The sequence below is a fragment of the Lontra canadensis genome, unplaced genomic scaffold (genome assembly GCF_010015895.1).
Source record: "Lontra canadensis isolate GAN:19392208 unplaced genomic scaffold, GSC_riverotter_1.0 scaffold52, whole genome shotgun sequence".
Classification (NCBI taxonomy): domain Eukaryota; kingdom Metazoa; phylum Chordata; class Mammalia; order Carnivora; family Mustelidae; genus Lontra; species Lontra canadensis.
In genome coordinates, this window is record NW_022631046.1 from 11019406 (window position 1) to 11037913 (window position 18508).

Sequence of the window (18508 nt, forward strand, 5' to 3'; positions counted from 1 at the left end):
AGTTCTGTTGATTAGCAATGTTCAAGATTTGATTTGCATGATAAAAACATTTAAATTTTTTAATCTTAAGTTCTTTTCCTGTTATATTTTTCTATCTCATTCAGTTTTCAAAAAATTTGTAGTGATATCTGAAAATACACAAATTTTTTTTTCCCATGTACTACTTGCAGGTTGTTGAAGTAAAAGGGGAGTTCAGTGTTCCAAGCTGCTATGGAAATATTAAAAATGATAACGGTGGTTCTAGCCTTGATTTCGAACATCTTCTGGATGATGTAAATGTGGTTGATTTAAAATGGATCCATAATTTTGTATTGAAATCTCTGGAACTTTTATATCAAGTGGAAAAATGGGAAACACTGGTATCACTTGCTATCCAATTCAATACAATTTCACAGTAAGTATTGTTGTAAGGGCAATCAAAAGTGGCAAGCTTTCATTTAAAAAAATGCATTTTAACTAATGTCTGCTTTTTAACGTATTTCCACCCCTCTCTAGTGAGAGATACACAGAGCAAGTAACACCCCTCCTAGTGTATGCACAGCGTCAGCTTCTTCTAAGAATATCCAAGTTCAATGGTCCAGATGTTACCCAACAAGCTTGTGCAAGATATGAGGCTGAATACAATGAGAAGGTGAATTTGGCTCTATTATTCATACAGTTGTGATTTCTGATAAGTGCACATATGCAATACAAAGATTTAGGATTCAGATAAATATTATTTTTACTTAGGCATTTATCATTCAAATCAACAAATGTTATTGAAAGCTTGCTATGTGCCAATATTTTCCAGGTACAGGGTAAACAAAAATTAAGTCCTTGTGCATAAGAAACTTACATTCAGGCCAGAGCTGATATATTCATTAGGCACACTGTGGACATTGTCTAGAACCACAGAAATTTTAGAGGCCCACTAAATGTGTTTTAATTTTTTTTAATGTGAAGAAAAAAGTAACATAGGTCAAAGAAAATGTTTTAATTTTTACTATTACTATAATTGTATTTATGCCAACATAATCATATGATACAATTTTTAATATTTTCCCTTAAAAGTGAAAGTCTGTAAGGACCACGAAAGTCATCATACAGCTTTGAGTTAGATGGAGGAAAGGGAAGTAAATTCTTTCTTTTATTTATTACTTTAATAAATGTGTATCAACTATCTTTTTTTTTTTAAAGATTTATTTATTTATTTATTTGACAGAGAGAGAGAGATAGATCACAAGTAGGCAGAGAGAGGCAGGCAGAGGGGGTGGGGGAAGCAGGATCCCTGCGGGGCAGAGAACCCGATATTGGGCTCGATCCCAGGACCCTGAGATCATGACCTGAGCCAAAGGCAGAGGCTTAACCCACTGAGCCACCTAGGTGCCCTGTGTATCGACTATCTAATACCAGAGCCATGGCATACAGTTATACAGTTTTCATCCTGGCCCAGGGCCCCCAGTGTACCTGAGGACTGAAATCTAGTCCCACTTATTCTAACATGAGAACACAGTCTGAGTTCTTGCTTTATAGGGTTTAATTTTAGAGGAGTAGACGTAGGACCAGATAATAAACATGTAAACAGATACATAAAGAGATTCATGATCATTATGAGTGTTCGAAGAGAATAAAATGGGTCCGTGGGTTAGAGATAGGTGGAGTGGGAGGTAGAAAGCTGGAATGCCTCTTGGAAACTGTAACCTTTGATGAAAAATGGCCAGCCATACGTAAGAGAGAGCCTTTTAGCCCAAGAGAAGAACAAGAGCAAAGGCCCTGGGGTGGGACAGGAAGAAGGTCTGAGTGGCTGGAATGTCACAGACAGGGCCAAGGGTAAAAACAGGGGTGTTTTTCTATTTCCTCTTCTCCCCAAGTTCTTAATGTTAGTGTGTCCCAGGACTTGGTTGTTGGTCCTCCTGTCTTCTTTATCTGCATCCTCTCCCTTGGTGAGCTCATTCAGTCTGTGGCTCTAAGTACTGTCTTTATGATAATGACTTTTGAAATTATAGCTCCAGTCTAGAACTTTCTCCTTAATTCTGTGTTGACATGTAATTCCCTGTATCAGTCAGGGTTCAATCAGAGAAACAGAACCAGTAGGATTTATTATCTATCTGCCTATCTATTTTTCTATCTGTCATGTATCTATCAAGATTTATGACAAGGAACTGGCCTGTGTGATTGTGGGGGCTGGCCAGAGAAGTCTAAAATTGTAAGGTCGTCACTCAGGATCACCAGAGGGAAGGAAACTTACAGGTGTGGCCAGAAGCTGTTATCCTTAGGCAGTCAGTGAGGGATGATCCAATGAGTAGACCTGGATGCTGTGTGGAGTCTGGAGACCTCTAGCACATCAAGGACTTACCTGCTTAGGTCAGGCCCACTGAAGATAACCTCTTTAATTTAAAGGAAATTTATTAGGGACTTTAATTAGTATCTGCAAAATTCCTTCATAGTAGCAGCTAGATTAGTGTTTGAATAGCTGGGATGAAGTGTGTGTATGCTACAAAATGGATACTTCCCTTCCTTTTGTCCTCATAGTTTAGCCTAAGCAAGTTGACCCATCAAAAAACTGTCATGCTGCCTAATCTACATGATCTCTTAGATGTCTAATACACTTCTGAAATTTAGTATATTTCAAACAAACCTGTTCTGACAAGTCTTCCCCACTTCAGTTGATATCAACTGTTCTCCTAGTTGCTCAGGCCAGACACCTTGGAGACATCCCAGACTCCTCTCTTGCTTGATTACTCCATTACAAATTGGTTATCAAATCATCTACCTTCAAAATGTATTCAGAAACTGTCCACTTATCACTACCTTTACCATTCCTCCTCTGATCCAAGCCCCTGTTATATTTGCTTGGATTCATGCAATGACTTCCTAATTAGCCTTCTTGCTTCCAACCTCCCTGAATCCCTGCCTCTAGCCTATAGTCTTCTCTCAATGCAGCAAGTAGAATGACCATTTAAAAACCCAAGTCAGATCATGTTCATCCTCCTCTTTAAATCCTACAACTTCCCATCTGATTCAGAGATTAGGTGAACATCCTTGTCATGGCCTTAATGCCCCACACATTTCCCTGTGATCTCCGGTGACTCATCTGTACTCCCCCATAGGTTTCAGCTTCTCTGTTCTTTAAGACTTCCTGCTTTGGGATCCTCCCATTTGCTGCTCCCCTGCTTGGGACGCTCCTCTCCCAAATATCCACACTGATTCTTTCTCACTTTTTGCTAGCCTTTGCTAAATGTCGCTTTCTGTGTGAGAAATATTCTCACTTTCCTATATAAAATTATGTACCTATTTGCTCTATTTCTCTCTATAGCATTTATAACTCTTTAATATACTCTATAATTACTTCTCTATTTTCTTCATTATATTTCTACTTCCTCTAGAATAAGTTCCATAAGAAAAGGAACTTTTGTTTGCTTGTTTCCTTTTGTCTAAAACTTTTCAGATTTCAGATATTTTATAATCTTAGGACTTAAGTGTCTGTTAGAAAATAAATTTTTAAAATACTACAGAGGATGGGGCGCCTGGGTGGCTCAGTGGGTTAAAGCCTTTGCCTTCGGCTCAGGTCATGGTCCCAGGGTCCTGGGATCGAGCCCCGCATCAGGCTCTGTGCTTGGTGGGGAGCCTGCTTTCTCCTCTCTCTCTGCCTGCCTCTCTGCCTACTTGTGATCTCTGTCAGCCAAATAAATAAATAAAATCTTAAAAGAAAAGAAAAAATAAAATACTACAGAGGACATTAGTTCTGAAAAACTTCACCCAGGGAAGTTTAAATTGCATTTATTATGAGTAGGGTGGAAAAATCAGCCACTGGAAAAGCAGCCTATATTTTAGATATGTTTCAACTTGCATAATAGAAGATATATTTAGACTAGTGGATTTATAGGATATCAGAAAATCATATTCTAATTGCTCTACATAATTTGCCGAATGCTTCTCCAGCTGTGCTGAACAAAAGAGATATAAAAAGTTATGTGGCTGCTTTTTTTTGCTGAAAGTTGTCATGATCGAGTGCTACTCTGCTAGCTTTCATTTGAAGCATCCTTTTGTATTTCTTCTTTTTGACAAGTGAAAAATAAGATAAACATTTTAAGTAAGCCAAATTTCTAGCCATAAATGCCTGACCAAATGGTATTTGTTTTCCTTTTTCCTTTTTCAGATAACCTGCCGAAATTTCATTGGGAAGCAGCTCAAGATTAATCCTTCGACCAGTGAAGTAACAGATACCGAAAACGGCACAGATAGCCTAAAAAAGTTTATCGGTTCAGGTTGGAACCATTTCAGCTTGAAGCTTTTTTAAAGCAAAGTTTGCTGTTGTGTTCTGCATGTCAGCTCTTCCATAATTAAAATGTTTGCAAAATCTCTTTTGCAGGCTTATTGGACTGAAAAAAACTCATTTGATATTTACCATCTTATGTTGCTATAAATGTCACACACGGGGAATTAAAACCCATGTTTATTAGTTTAATCTGTAAATTAAAGAAGGGAAAGAAAAAGAGAAAGGAAAATTATTTGAAAAATAGGCATGGAAAAAGACTGTTTTCTGCATTTCCCCATTTTTATTTCACTTGGGGAAATAATATTTCACTCTTCAAATAGACCTGTTGCTATTCTCTGAAGTTCTGTCTTGACTCTCATAATAATTCCCATTCCCATAATCAATGTAGATTGTCTTCTTATTGGCTCTTTCATGGTTAAGTTGTAGGTCTTCTCATTAGAGCGCAGAAGACACTGGGACGTTGTGGTTCCTTTGCTTTCAGAGGAGAAGTCCTCTTGGAATAGTTTGGCAGTACAGCTTATAGGATTAAAGCAATAGAATAAGATGAAAATGGAGAATAATGCTTTCTCTCAATTGTGCTTGTCATGTGCCTCTGTTTCTGGTATAAGAAAGAAATGCAAATCTTCCCTTTGTCATGTTAGGATTCTTTCATCTATTTATCTACAGATTTTATGTATCTGTGTGTGTAAGTATATAATAATCTGTTCCTTTACTGAGACAGGTAGGAGGCCATTCAGTCATCCGGCAAACATTTACTGCATGTGTATTCTGTGTTAAGTGCCATACTGGGTACTGTAACTATAAAGAGAATAAAGATTTATTGAGATTAAAGATTTGTTATCCTGGAATTTACAACCCATTGAAAGAGACTGATAAACCAGAGACTATGGTATAGAGTGATAAGATCTGTCATATGATGACTATCCATGCTGTTTTCCCCTGTAGGCAGTAGTACTATGGAGAGACTGTGTGTAATTTGATGGAGCTAAAGGAAAAAGGAAAAGGCACATTTGAAGTTAGAAGGTTTGGCAGGAAGGCCTTAGAAGGCAGGATAAAGAGCAGCAGATCTATCTGGAGGGCTGAAGGAAGCTAGTGATAAGGATTTAAAGACGGGCTGTGAATGATCGTATTTGCGCTGCTGAAAGAACCTTAGGTAGCAATGTGGGGAACCAATTGAAAGCACAGCAAATGGAAGCAGAATAGCAGCTACCCCTAACCCCTAATCACATTAGAGACGTGATGAGGCTCGGACCTAGGTGAAGAAGACACAGGAGTAGACAGACACAAGAGTAAGGTCAAGGAAGTCCCCAGGACTGTGTTCTATACTGGTTAGATGAAGATGGGAGGAGTCCAAAATGCCTTGGTTTCTGGGTTAGTTGGCTAGGTGGATGTGATGTCCTGACTCTACAGGAAAACTGAAGGCAGGAACAGGTCAGAGAAAGTTGCTTTGGAAGTACTGAGTTTGAGGTGCCAGGATGATAACTGAGTAGAACTAGTCAGTATATGGTTGGATAGACTGGTCAGACATTCAGCAGAGATTTGTATTTTCATCATCAATATATTGCTGGTGGTTGAATTCAGGGGCTTGTATGAGGTCACTTGGAGAGTTTTACGGATGGCCTCACTTTGGAAGCTATGTCGTTCAAAGTGGGCTATGCTATATAGTAGTAATAAATAACCCCCAAATCTCATTGCTTTCACACAAGGGCAAGTCCATTTTTTTGCTCATGCTACTGTGCTCATTGAGTTGAGTACTGAGCTGCTGTTCATCATAAGTGGATGGAATTTCCATCTTGACACAAATTTCCATGATGGTTTCCAAGACAGAAAGGAGAACATGAATTTACCCTCCAGAGGAGCCATGCTGAGAGGCTGGGGCAGAAGGGAAGGAAAGAATGGGCCCAAAAATAGGAAGTTTATAGATGGCAAGGGTAGAAGTTGAAGATATTCTTCTTGGGTGCTGAAGATTTTCTTAATAAAGCAAAGGGTTGAGATTATAGTCAAGGTTGCTAGGGTAGGAGATTTCAGGAGGAATGAGAAAGAGTGGCCTGGCCCCTGAGGGAAATAGAAAAAAGATAGAAGAGGTTCAGAGCTAGCTGGTAGATGTGTAGAGGTCCCACTTGAGGGAGTTGGTGACCACAAACCTGTGTCTTTTACGACCAATGATAAATCAAATTATCCCCTCATTTTAATTAAACAATGGCATTCCAATCAGTGTGATTCTTCCTGGTTACATTCTTCTTTTCTTGACCATATCATCAAACTTCTGGAGATCTCTCAATTTGGGATCTACAACTCAGAATGGGATTTATATCATCCCTTCCATCCTAAAAAGAATGGACAACAAATGTGAGAAAATGTGTCAAAAAGCTTATTATCAAATATGATGACTACCACTTAAGGGATAGGAAAAACATTCCTAGCATGTGTGTCCAGTAGGTCTTACAGATGGTGGATGCAATACGTTAGGAAAGTACTTTGCCTTCTTGTTAAAGCTATTTTTGGAAAGGCAAGATTGCAGGTGGTAGCTGGGATCAGGTTACCGTGATTATTTGGATTGATTCTCAATGGTGGTGGAGCTATAGTCAGTTTGAGCAATGACTACAGCAGGAGTATTTGAATGGATAAAATATAAAATATATTGTAGTGTCAGTAATAATGAATTGATCCATGCACTCTGTTGACCATACTATAACCATTAGCTTTTAAAATTTTTACACTTTTAGGGGGTAGATATTATGCTTACATTACAGATGAGAAAATTAAATGTTACTAGTAAGTAGAAGAACTTTGGTTCAAACCTTAGGCTCTCTGTCTGATTGCTTAGCTCTAAGTGCTCCACCAAACTATATGACCTATTCACCATTTGTCCTGTTTCAGATTAGTCTCTCCTCTAAACTGACAGCACTCAGAAAAATTTTACTATATATCAGTGGTCATGGAAATTATTCTTACTTACTGTGATAGTAGGGTAGTTTTTAGATGATCCTGCATACTAATTGTTTTACATTGAGCCATTATCATTAAAATCTTGGCATCCACTTAGAGTTCTTTATAAGACTCTAGGACCTCTGTGACTAGGAGCTTATTTTGGCCCACGCTTTTGGCATTATTTGGCAAATTTTTAGGAGGGTGAATTTTTTTTTCATTGTCCTGAACTCAGATCATTAACATGTTTATAACCATGATGGGTCTTAGGTATGTCATCATGACATGTTTGCAGTACTTTGGAAAGACCAGGTATACTCTTGCTGGTTTCCACACTAGATTGCTGCTTTAGAACATCATAGATTTTCTTTTGGTGTAACAGCACTGGACAGTAATGTTTGATACATTTAATTCTTCAGAACAGATATTGTAATGCTCCAGTGCCTGTGAACATTTGGTGTTCTCATTATTTAACAGCATTCTATTCTCCCTCTAACTATTTAATAATGCATATGTAATGTGGTATAGTCTCTGTCGGATGTGGAGAAGTGAGAATACCTCACTTTATAGATTATTTTTTGTATGGATGAGTAACTTGCCTGCTTGTTAAGCTTCACAGGGGAGATAACTATGAATATGCCTTTTATTATGGCTATTTTTGCATTCTGTCTAGGATCTGATTCTTGAGTTTTGACCTTACTGGTATTTAAGTTTTCTCTGATAGGGCTCTTCAGTCTTCAGGTACATTTTCATACCTGCAATTCAAATTTTCAACCTTTGGCAGGTGTGTTTTATAACTGACTCTGGGCTTTTGTTTTGGTGTGACCAATTGTGTAGAAAGCAGCCCGAATTTTGTAGTATTCTCTGGGATTCTTCCTTGGTGTACCCATCTCTCAGGAGTCATTGGCATTTCGGTTTTTTTTAATTAATTAATTTTATTTTATTAATTTACTTTTTTAAAGATTTTATTTATTTGTCAGAGAGAGAGAGAGAGAGAGAGCGAGAGAGCACGCACACATGCACAAGCAGGGGGAGCAGCAGACAGAGGGAAAAGCAGGCTCCCTGCTGGGCATGGAGCCCGATGCGGGGACTCCATTTCAGAACCCTGGGATCATGACCTGAGCCGAAGACAAACACTTAACTGACTGAGCCACCCAGGCGTCCCTATTTATTTGAGGTGGGGAGGGAGTGTGGGAGGGGGAGGGGCAGAGGGAGAGGGTGAGAGAGAGAATCCTCAAGCAGAATCCCTGCTGAGCTTAGAGCTTACGCAGGCCTTGATCTCATGACTCTGAGATGGTGACCTGAGCTGAAATCAAGAGTTAGAGGCTCAACCAGCTGAGCCATCCAGGCATCCTGGTATTCAGTTTTAATGAGTACATTAACAATAAGAGACATAGTAATTGTTTTCTTTCTTCCGCCTTCCTTCCTCCTCCTTTCTTCCTTTTCTCCTCCTTCTCCTTTCTTCTCTTTCTTTCCCACCTTCCACTTTCTCCTCTTCTTCCTCCTCCTCTTCCTTCACCTTCTTCTTTTTCTGACCTATTTCTAACTGTTGAGGTTATTAGTGCCTTTGAAATAGCTTCTTGAATTATTCATGGAAGTTTTCAGAGAGGAGCTCCCCTTGAGACAGAGAAATAAGGACCGGCCTGTGAAGCTAATGATACTTCTTCATTGCTGTCACTAGTTACCTTGTGTAGATGGTCACAAAATCACCAGTAGAGCCCTAGTTAGACTATAAGAAAAGGTTTTCTAGGGCTTGAAAAAAAGGAAAAAAAACCCTAAAGTGAAATATAGTTTAGGAAAAAAATAAGGAGGAATGCTTTATAAGTGGGTATTTGATTAAAAAGTAGCAGGATGATTTTATTCAAACCCCACATTTTAAAGATTGCCAAAATCTCCTGTCCCTCCTGTCCTTTTGATTGCCTCCAAATACCAGCATGCCTTTGTGAATTTTTATTCCGGAGTGAAGGCTCTGTGAGAGCAAGAAGTATGTCTGCTTTTTTCACTTTATCTCTCCAGTGCCTAGCATTGCGCCTAATACTAGTAAGTGGTCAATATATATTTTGAAAATACATGACTAACAGCCAGTGTGTATCCTCCATCTATTGGATGCTTACTTCCTGATAGACACTATGCTTGGCACTTCACACACAGCTTAAAACAATAACCCTCAGAGGTAAATATTATCACCCTGATTTTAACAGGGATTGTAAATTAAGGCCTAGAGTAGGTAACTGACTGTCTCAAAATATTAATATGTGAGGGCTTCCAGCTTCTGCCTTCTCCTTTGTTTTCTTTTCTTCTTTCCCTGATCTCACTATCTAAGGAGAAAAAGATAAAAGCCAAGCTCATGCATTTTTGTAGGAAAAACAAAATAGAGCAGAAACCTTATCATCTTTTGTGCATTGTGTGTAAGGGTGGGGGTTGGAGGAGTCAGGGCATGCCTCGTCTTTTTGTCTGCATCATGCAGGACTATGCATGGGTAGAGGAGAGGGGAATTGAGAAAGCAAGATGGTGGGTGTAGGACAAAGTGGACAGGAGAGTGAAATTCGTAGGGTAGAAGAGATCTCCTGGGGAGGTAATAAGTGCTACTGTCAGCTAAGTATTGGATTCTCTTAAATGTGTGGTAGGCAAGTGTCAAGAATGAACTTGCTGGGAAGACAAGTACTTCTCTCAATATGGCCATCTACCTGGTTTGACTAGAGCCTCCAGGATTTCTAGATATTTCAGTCTGCATTGTAGTAGATTGAAAGATGTCCTATGGCCACAGAATGCAGATGTGCCACTAATTCAATCAGGGCCTCCCTAGGCTCATGAGAACCCCAGGCTTCTTCTCTCATTAACTTTTCTTAGACTTATTTCTGTCCTAGTCTCAAAGGTCTTTGTACTCAATTAGGAGGCCTCAAATCTGGGTCATTGCCAGTTACCCAAGATTTGATGCCCCCTGGCCAACTGACTGGAAGAGTCACTGGACTTGAATGCTGGTTATCTCTCTTGTCTTATAAGGCCTTAAAACAAATTAATATCCTCAAGTTCACTTTTCCTCCTTTGTAAAGTGTAAATAACATCCACCCCTACTAGTTGGTAAGGTGCTGTGAAAATGAACTGAGATTAAGATCTATATAAGAATTATAAATAAAGTCTATCCTAGCCATTTAGCTTTGAAAACTTGTCAAGTCAGTCATTTAACAAACACTTATAGAGCACATACCATGTAACACGCACTGTTAAAGGTCTGGGTTGATAGCAGCAGACAAAATGGACAAAACTCCTTGCCTTAATGGAACCTGCCTTCTAGTGGCAGGAGACAACCAATAAACAAACAGAACACATAATATGTCAGAAGATGATGAATGCAATGGAGAAAACAAAGGTTGGGAAACCAGGATCACCAATTTAAATACAACGATCAAGGGAGGCTTCCTGAGAAATTAAGTTAAGCAATAACCTTAAGGAGCTGAGGAAGAAGAGACATGGGGATGTCTGAAGAAGAATGTTCTAGACCAGCATGAACCACTGGTGGGGGTTTGCAGAAGATCTCTTGGATTTCTTGGATTTTTTCCCAACAAGATGGGAAGCAAGGTTATTGGCCTAGAAAGGACAGGGAAGAGGTAATTCCCACCCCCTTTTTTCCTTGCCAAGTAGCCAATTAACCACTCTTATGTCACTTCCAACATTGGAATGTTCCCTGCAACCCTCCATCATTCCCATTGCTACTATCTTAGTTGAGTTTAAATCACAATACCATGTTTTAGTCTTTCAGCCACCAATCTCTTTCTGTTGCAGTCTGCTAACTCTTCCTAAAATACCCATGCCCAGCTCAGGTCCCTTCCTCTGCTCGCTATTGGAAAGGATAAAGGTGACTTTTTCAGCAAGGGCTTCAGGTCTCCAGAAAACCCCTCTTTGTTCAATGGGACTAGCCATGTCATCCCACTGCACCCTGAATTAGCACCCTGACTCCTGCTTCCATACTTCTCCTTGTACAAACTAGCTCTGTGACTCAAGAGAAACCACCAGACATCTCTATGCCTAATTTTCCTCATCTGTAAAATGGGGATTTAACAGTACATACCTTTTATGTTGTTTTTAGGATCTGATGAGATCATCACAATAAATTATATAAAATAGTTCTGGTATAGTATAAGTACTCAGTCAACATCAGCTCTGCTTATTCTGTCTTAAACCTCTTGCCTCCTTCTTCCTAATCAAATCTTCCCTCTCCTCTAAGACACAACTGGCATGCCCTCAGGCATGAAGTCTTTCTTGCACTTCCTTTCCTCCCTATTGCTGATCTCTCACTTCTCTCGCCCTTGTTTTGGCACATAACCAGAAATGCCCTGTGAATGTGAGTTTAAAACTCCAGGGTCAGAATGCTTCATCTCTCCAGCTAGACTGTGAACTCTGCAGGGCAAATGTCATGCCTCTTTGCCTCCTGTGGCCCTATTCCCTCGCAAGCTGCTGTGCCACTGTCAAGGCCTCAGATTTCACAGGGGCCATTCACTTGTTCAACTTGTTGAAGTAAATTCTTTTGTTATTTTATCTGTAATATCTGAAGCTTGTATTTCTTTTCTCTTGTGCGTGGTGTGTGGCTGAAAATCTGAAGCCTGGTTCCAGGGACCGCCACTTCCTCTACAGGGACCTTGTGGCTACCCTCTGCCAACATCTCCTCTTTCCGCCCATTTTTTTCAGGACTGTTTTTAGTTCCCCTCCCTTTTATGGCCTCATCTTCCTTTCCTCTGCATCCTCCAATATTAGAAACCCATCTTTCCCTTCTCTTAAGAGAGCACTTACCCACCCAGGCTTCTTTGTTTCTTCCTTTCGTCTCTTTCCCAAGGCACCTTTGCTTTGAAGAGGCTGCTGAAAAGGAGTAGATTATTTCATCTTTTATGATCTGCAAAAGAAAAAGTTGGAGGCTTCATAAGGAAAATTGGCAAGATCTAAAGCTATTTGCATTTCATAGGAATCAAAAGTTTTCTAAGTTTTTTTTTTTTAAAGAACTTTCAAATATACCACAAAAAAATTGATCTGAACATTGAAACACCTGCTGCAAACCTGGGGACTTTGAATTTAGCAGCTTTAGTTTGGGACCAAGAAATTCTCTGAATTAGAAAGTCTTTTGCTACTAGTTGTTGGCTTGCTGCAGCATTTCATCCCTTGGTCTGCTTCTTTTTCCTTTCAGAGTACAGCCACGCCAAAAAGCTTGTCTGTGTGCCCGTGGATGTGACAGACACTTTGAGATGTTTTAGAGAGACCCTGGAAAAATCCAGATATCACAACAGATCAATCCGACACAGCAGAAAATTGCTTTCATTATTCCTTGCACAGACACAAGGTAAACTTCTTGGCTCTATATCCTTTGCTCTTTATTTCCGGGGGGGGGGGGCGGGGACACCACCCTGTGGATCTACCATATTCTGCCTTAGGCCCTTTATTTCCCCACCGACATGCCCACTCCCTGCTGCCCTTCACTTCCTTCTTCTTGTCTGGTGGATCACATCTTCTCTCTTACACACTTCTTTCCAAAGACCGTCTCACTCATCTGCTTTCATGCTTTCTGTGAAACAAGCATACTCCCTTGAGCAGATATAAAAACAGTATTTGTTAATTTTTTGATACGTTCTTACCTATCTTTTTGCAAGTATGGTACTATAGTCTTTTTAAAAAATTTTCATAAATAGATGACTTGATTCATGCTGAATTAACTAGAACCTATTACCAAAGCCTACTTTATCAGTGTCAAGGAAATAGATGCATTTTAATTTAAGCATCAATACGATTTCTTATTAACACCATAGATTTTTATCTTAAAGATTTTTTTTAGCTTAAAACAAGATATGCACTATCATTGGTTACATCACATTTATTTTTTTTCTCCCTTCTCAACATTTATTGATTTGTGAACTCAATCAAAGCAGGGCTTTGAGTGGTTAAGTGGCAATAATTTTAGGTGGGAAAAAATATTGACTTATGTATGTTTGGGTCATTAAAAATTTGTTTAAAATCCTAATATATGTTTATGATCCTTGCTACTCAAATTTATTGGAATAATAAAAATAAGCTTAAAGAATAAACTTAAAAAACTTAAAATTTTTATATTTTAAAGTTATTAAAAATAGACTTAAATGTCAACCTAAGCTGCTAATATTCACTGAACTGATCTTTCAGAAATTTGCTCAAATCTTGTTTTTACAATCACTGACAGAACTTTTATTTATGTGTGTATATATGTATGTATGTGTGTATTTGTTGTTGTTACTACCCCTGCTACTTAGCCCAAAATCGTACTTGCTATGCCACGTACCCACAGAGTTTGGTTGTATTGCCTATAGACTCACATTCTATTAAATTAGCTCTGTATGTTATGTTTAAACTTCTTTCAATTATGACATATGTTATTATTAAGGGCATGAATTAAAAAAGCAAATATAATTTGGATTACATTGGTTCACCCTGAATCTCACTTGGTGTTAATGTATTTTCAGCAGTTTATCCCCAGTCCTTGGGCTACAGACTTAAAACTCCACATTAGCTCCTCTTCCTCTGCAGCTTTTGACTACTTCCTCTAGAATAGTCTTCCTTTCTTTCTTGTGTGTTCTCTGATCTTATAAAGAGAGCGATTCTTTCCCACTTTCCCCCCTTAGGTCAGAACTAACTGTGTGTTGCTTCTATCTCAGAGGTCTCTGCCCCAGAGGCAGACTAACATCTGACTGTTGGAAGCCCTCAAAAAAAGCAAACTCAAACCATGTAACTTTAAGCAATCCCCACGAGAAGCAAAGCATTATCTCAACAGCACTTTCTGGCACAGTGCCCCTCTGTAGTGTTTTTTTTTTTTTTTATGAAATAACAGGTAGAGAGCCCATCCACACATACCTGAGCTCCTCAGAAATGATATTAGATACTGAATTTAAGGAAACAGTGTCCCTCAAACTGCAAAGAAATCTCAGCTATACACAGAATTTTTCTTTTTTTCCTCCCTGTCGATTTTGTCTACGTTTTTCCCTCCTCGTCATCTTCCTCTCTGTCTCCTTTTAAAATTTCTTTTTGGGGGTGCCTCAGCAGCTCATTTGGTTAAGCATCCAACTGATGATTTTTGGCTCAGGTCATGATCTCAGGGTTGGGAAATAGAGCCCTGTGTCGGGCTCCACATCTGTCGTGGAACCTGCTCAAGATTCTCTCCCTTCCTTTGCCCTCCCCCACACCTGCTTGCTCTCGTGCTCTCTCTCTCTCTAAAAATGTAAATAAATTTCTTTTTTCCCCATGAATTTAGGAGATAAAGGAGGAATAAACAATTTGAAATTTACTACTGGAAAGGTGGAATTTTGCCTGGGGACAGAAGAGATGCACATGCCAACACCCCCCAACCTCTCTCAGGAGCACTTCAGAGTTTTCAGTTCAGTGGAGAAAAGTAAACTTCCCTCTTCGCAACTGGGACTCGTAATTTCCTCTTATTATGAAACTATTGGTAAGAGTCATTCATTATATATTCATTTTCAGGAGGATCTTGCACAAAATGTTGCAATTGCCTTTGGGCGTGAAATGCCACCTTGAAAAATCAGATGAAAGAGCTTGAAGATAGAATCTTGTAGGCAGTGCCAGAGCAGTGTTGGGACAAGAGACATCCAGCCCCTCCCATTCTTTACTCTCCCAGCCTGGGCTGTCAGCATGGCAAGGTTCTAGGCCCCTCTTCTGCTTATCCTCCTTTGAATGAATCTGTGAACCCCTTGTTGGAATGTGGCCACTGTTGTGTTCTTTTGCTCTGCCCTAGCTGATCCCACTTTCCTTGTCTTTCTGTTTGACTTGGCTTTTCTCCAAATTCAGCAGTATATACTCAATCCGTGTTGTGGACCCTACATCCCCCTTTTTTATTTTTATTTTTTAATTTATTTTTTTAAAGATTTTATTTATTTATTTGAGAGAGAGAGTGAGCCCAAGCAGGGGGAACAGCAGGCAGAGGGTGAGGGAGAAGCAGGCTCCCTGCTGAGCAAGGAGCCCAGTGTGGGACTCAGTCCTAGGATCCTGGGATCATGACCTGAGTTGAAGGCAGCCACTTAGCTGACTGAGCCACCCAGGTGCCCATCCCCTCCTTTTTTTTTTGTAGTGACAGACATTTAATAATCCCCCCCTTTACTCCCTGAAACAAAATGCATATTTAATATAGTCTCTCTATACACATTATTTAATCAATAAATATAAAATAAATAAATATTTAATGCAATAAATACAATTTAATACCCTAAATATAAAATAAAGGCTAACTAATATTATTTTATAACAAAACAATCTATTTGTGGCACTTAAGAGTTCAGGTACTGGAAAGTCTAGTGAAGCAATCAGATGCTCATATCCTGTGTGCTGAATCACCATGAATGTTATAGCTACAAATACAGACTGAAACAGCTTTATTGTATTGGTGACGCAAGTACTATCAGCACTGCTAATTTTCGTGACAGTGTTTTTCTAAAATGGTAAATCTAGATGCAGTACACAATAAAACACTACAGCGAATGGTCACATTTCTGGAAAATTGAGAGAATTTTAAAAACATGCAAAAATGCCCTATTTATATGTAAAATGAAGTTAGAGGTTAGACTCAGACAATTATAAACTGGTTTCTCACCTTTCTCTTCACTGTGGAGGAAGCTTCTGTGTGTTACAGGCCATCCAGTATCTCTGGTCTTCACTGACAAAATGCCAGGAGATCCACCATTGTGACACCTAACAAAAGCTTCCTTAATTTTCTAAAATACCCTGTAGGAGTCAGGACTGCCCTCATTATAAACCACTGCCTTGGGGCACCTGGGTGGCTCAGTGGGTTAAGCCTCTGCCTTCAGCTTAGGTCATGATCTCGGGGTCCTGGGATCGAGCCCCACATCGGGCTCTCTGCTCAGCAGGGAGCCTGCTTCCCCCTCTCTCTCTGCCTGCCTCTCTGCCTACTTGTGATCTCTCTCTCTCTGTCAAATAAATAAATAAAATCTTTAAAAAAAAATAAACCACTGCCTTGTTGGTTAGTTTTGTTTTGTTTTGCTTTTTTCTAGACATCTCTGAATTTATACATTTATCAGAAAACCAAAAAAAAAAAAAAAGTTCGGATGCTATTAAAGATGTGCTTTTTTTGCATTTGGGTAAAGGGAAAATCTTATAAGCTGTGATCTTGTCCCATCCCTGCTTAAAAACAAATACTTCGAGGCTTCCCATCTGCTATAGAATAGCGTCCACATTTCTCCACCAGGCATTCAGATGCCTCCATAAGCCTACCACTTTCTCCTTCTTCACAGTCCAAAGAAAACCATAAAAAAAAAAAAACGAAACCCACATCATGCCCATATACACCTCAACTGTTCTCTCTAGCACGGCTTTTCTGAATTTCTCTTTGACACCACATCCCCCTGCCCAACTCTTACTCCACTCTCTCCACATTTCCTCTCTCTCAGATCCAATCTCTTCTTCCACTATGTTCAGGTAGAGTATCATTTGCTCTCTTTCTGCATATGTATCAGGAGACCTGGGAAGACAGTGTTAGCTAGCAGTTTGCTTATCTACAAAATTAAGAAATAAATGCAGTTTAAATAGTCTTGAGAGAATGAGGAAGATACTTTCTAGGAACTGACATTTGTTCTTCTACTTGATTAAAATACAGATGTTCTCCAAGTCAGCCATCAAAGAAGTCTTAAAGTTCAGGCATTGCATGAACTCGGAAGCCTTCTCGTCTTTGCGGAAAAGAAAAGGTAGATTTTTAGGATTCAGTGGAACAAGGGCAAACTTTTTTTGGTTGTTTGTTGGAAAGCATTTTTAAGTATTATGAAAAAGTTGTCTTTCATAAATTTTAGTTCTTCAATAATATTCCATTGCTACATTTTATTCACCAAATGCTACCCGAGAGAAACAGTTATGAGAAGTAAATGGTATAGATTGATTCTCTAATATTTTAATTAAAATACTTCTTCAGTGCATTTGCTTCCCCTTTTGGAAGATAGATTTAATAACATGGACTATGGAAAACATGCTGCTTGATGCTCTGTTTCTCTTTCAGGGCTGCTTTTAAATGTTGGTGTCAAGCTCTTGATGACATATTCAAAAAAGAAGATGTGCTGTATACGTGGAAAGAGTTTGGTACCTCACTCACCAATTCATCTCCAGGTTCCAAAGATTATAGTGAGGAATTTCTGTCAAGAGTTGGCATTTGGGGATGTTTGCAAGGAGCAGTCATATCAGCAAAGATAGCACAGTGAGTGTGGCAATGGAGTGAGCTTCCTTTGGTGGGGGCCCACTGTGCCATGTGGAGCACCATGCCTCAGATGCATGGGATTCTTGGACAGCTTTGTCCATATCATAAAAAACTATCCAGTTTACTTATTTGTGATGTTTGTTATCCATGGCCATCTCCTCTCCCCATACCCCTGGAATGTGGGCCTCACATGGGCACAGATCTTTGCTTGTTCACTAGTTTATCCTGAGTGTCTGGCATGGAGTTGGCATTTGATTACTACTTGTGGAATGAATGAATGAGTGAGTGAACAGTTGGTATGAGATCAAGAATAACGGTGTGGAGGCAGGCCAACTTGGATCTAATGCAAGGATCTCCTACTAACTCTGGGACCCTTGGCTCACTGGGTCTGAGCCTCAGTGTTCTCATCTGTAAACTGTAAATCTTGGTGGCAAGAATTACATGACATACTATATTAGTTTGCTAGAGTTGCCATAACAAATGACCAGTTTGTAGGGAATTTATTGTCTCACAGTTTTGGAGGCTTAAATTCTTAGATCAGGGCGTCGGCAGGTTTGGTTTCTTTTGAGGCCTCTTGGCTTGTAGATGGCTGTCTTCTTGCCATGTCCTTACATGGTCTTCCCTCTATATGTGCTTATGCCCTAATGTCTTCTTACAAGCATGTCAGTCATATCGGATTAGGGCCCAGCCTAGTAACCTCATTATAACCTAATAACCTCTTTACAGGCCCTATCTTAGTCACATTCTGACATTATTGGGGGTTGGGACCCCAACATATGAATTTGGAAAAGGGGGGACATAATTTAGGTCATAACGCATGCTGATTAGTTTACTAGTTCTGTAACAAATTACCACAAAATTCGTGGCTTAAAACAACATGAATTTATTCTCTTACAGTTTTGGGGGTCAGAAGTCCTAAAATCAGTGCCTTGGCAGGGTTGTGCTGTCCTCTGAAGGCTCTAAGGAAGAATCTTCTTCCTGGTCTTTTCCAGCTTCTGGAGGTCTCCTGCATTCCTCAGCTCATGGCTCTGTGTTCTGTCTTTGGGATCAACAGCCTGTTTTCTTCCTCTTTCTCTCTCCCTGACCCCTGCTTCTGTGTT

General features: G+C 39.5%; 1 protein-coding gene across 2 annotated transcripts in view; it reads left to right on the top strand.

Annotated features, from left to right (window-relative positions):
- CFAP54 (cilia and flagella associated protein 54) overlaps positions 1-18508 on the top strand; it is a 317324-nt gene that overhangs the window by 179609 nt on the left and 119207 nt on the right. Inside the window, exons 37-43 of one of the 2 annotated variants that reach the window (XM_032874281.1) lie at positions 171-394; positions 496-631; positions 4139-4247; positions 12363-12515; positions 14451-14645; positions 16821-16908; positions 17214-17408. In XM_032874281.1, coding sequence (XP_032730172.1) covers positions 171-394; positions 496-631; positions 4139-4247; positions 12363-12515; positions 14451-14645; positions 16821-16908; positions 17214-17408 — 1100 coding nt within the window. The remainder of the gene's footprint in view (positions 1-170; positions 395-495; positions 632-4138; positions 4248-12362; positions 12516-14450; positions 14646-16820; positions 16909-17213; positions 17409-18508) is intronic. The other variant, XM_032874282.1, reaches the window with a different exon arrangement.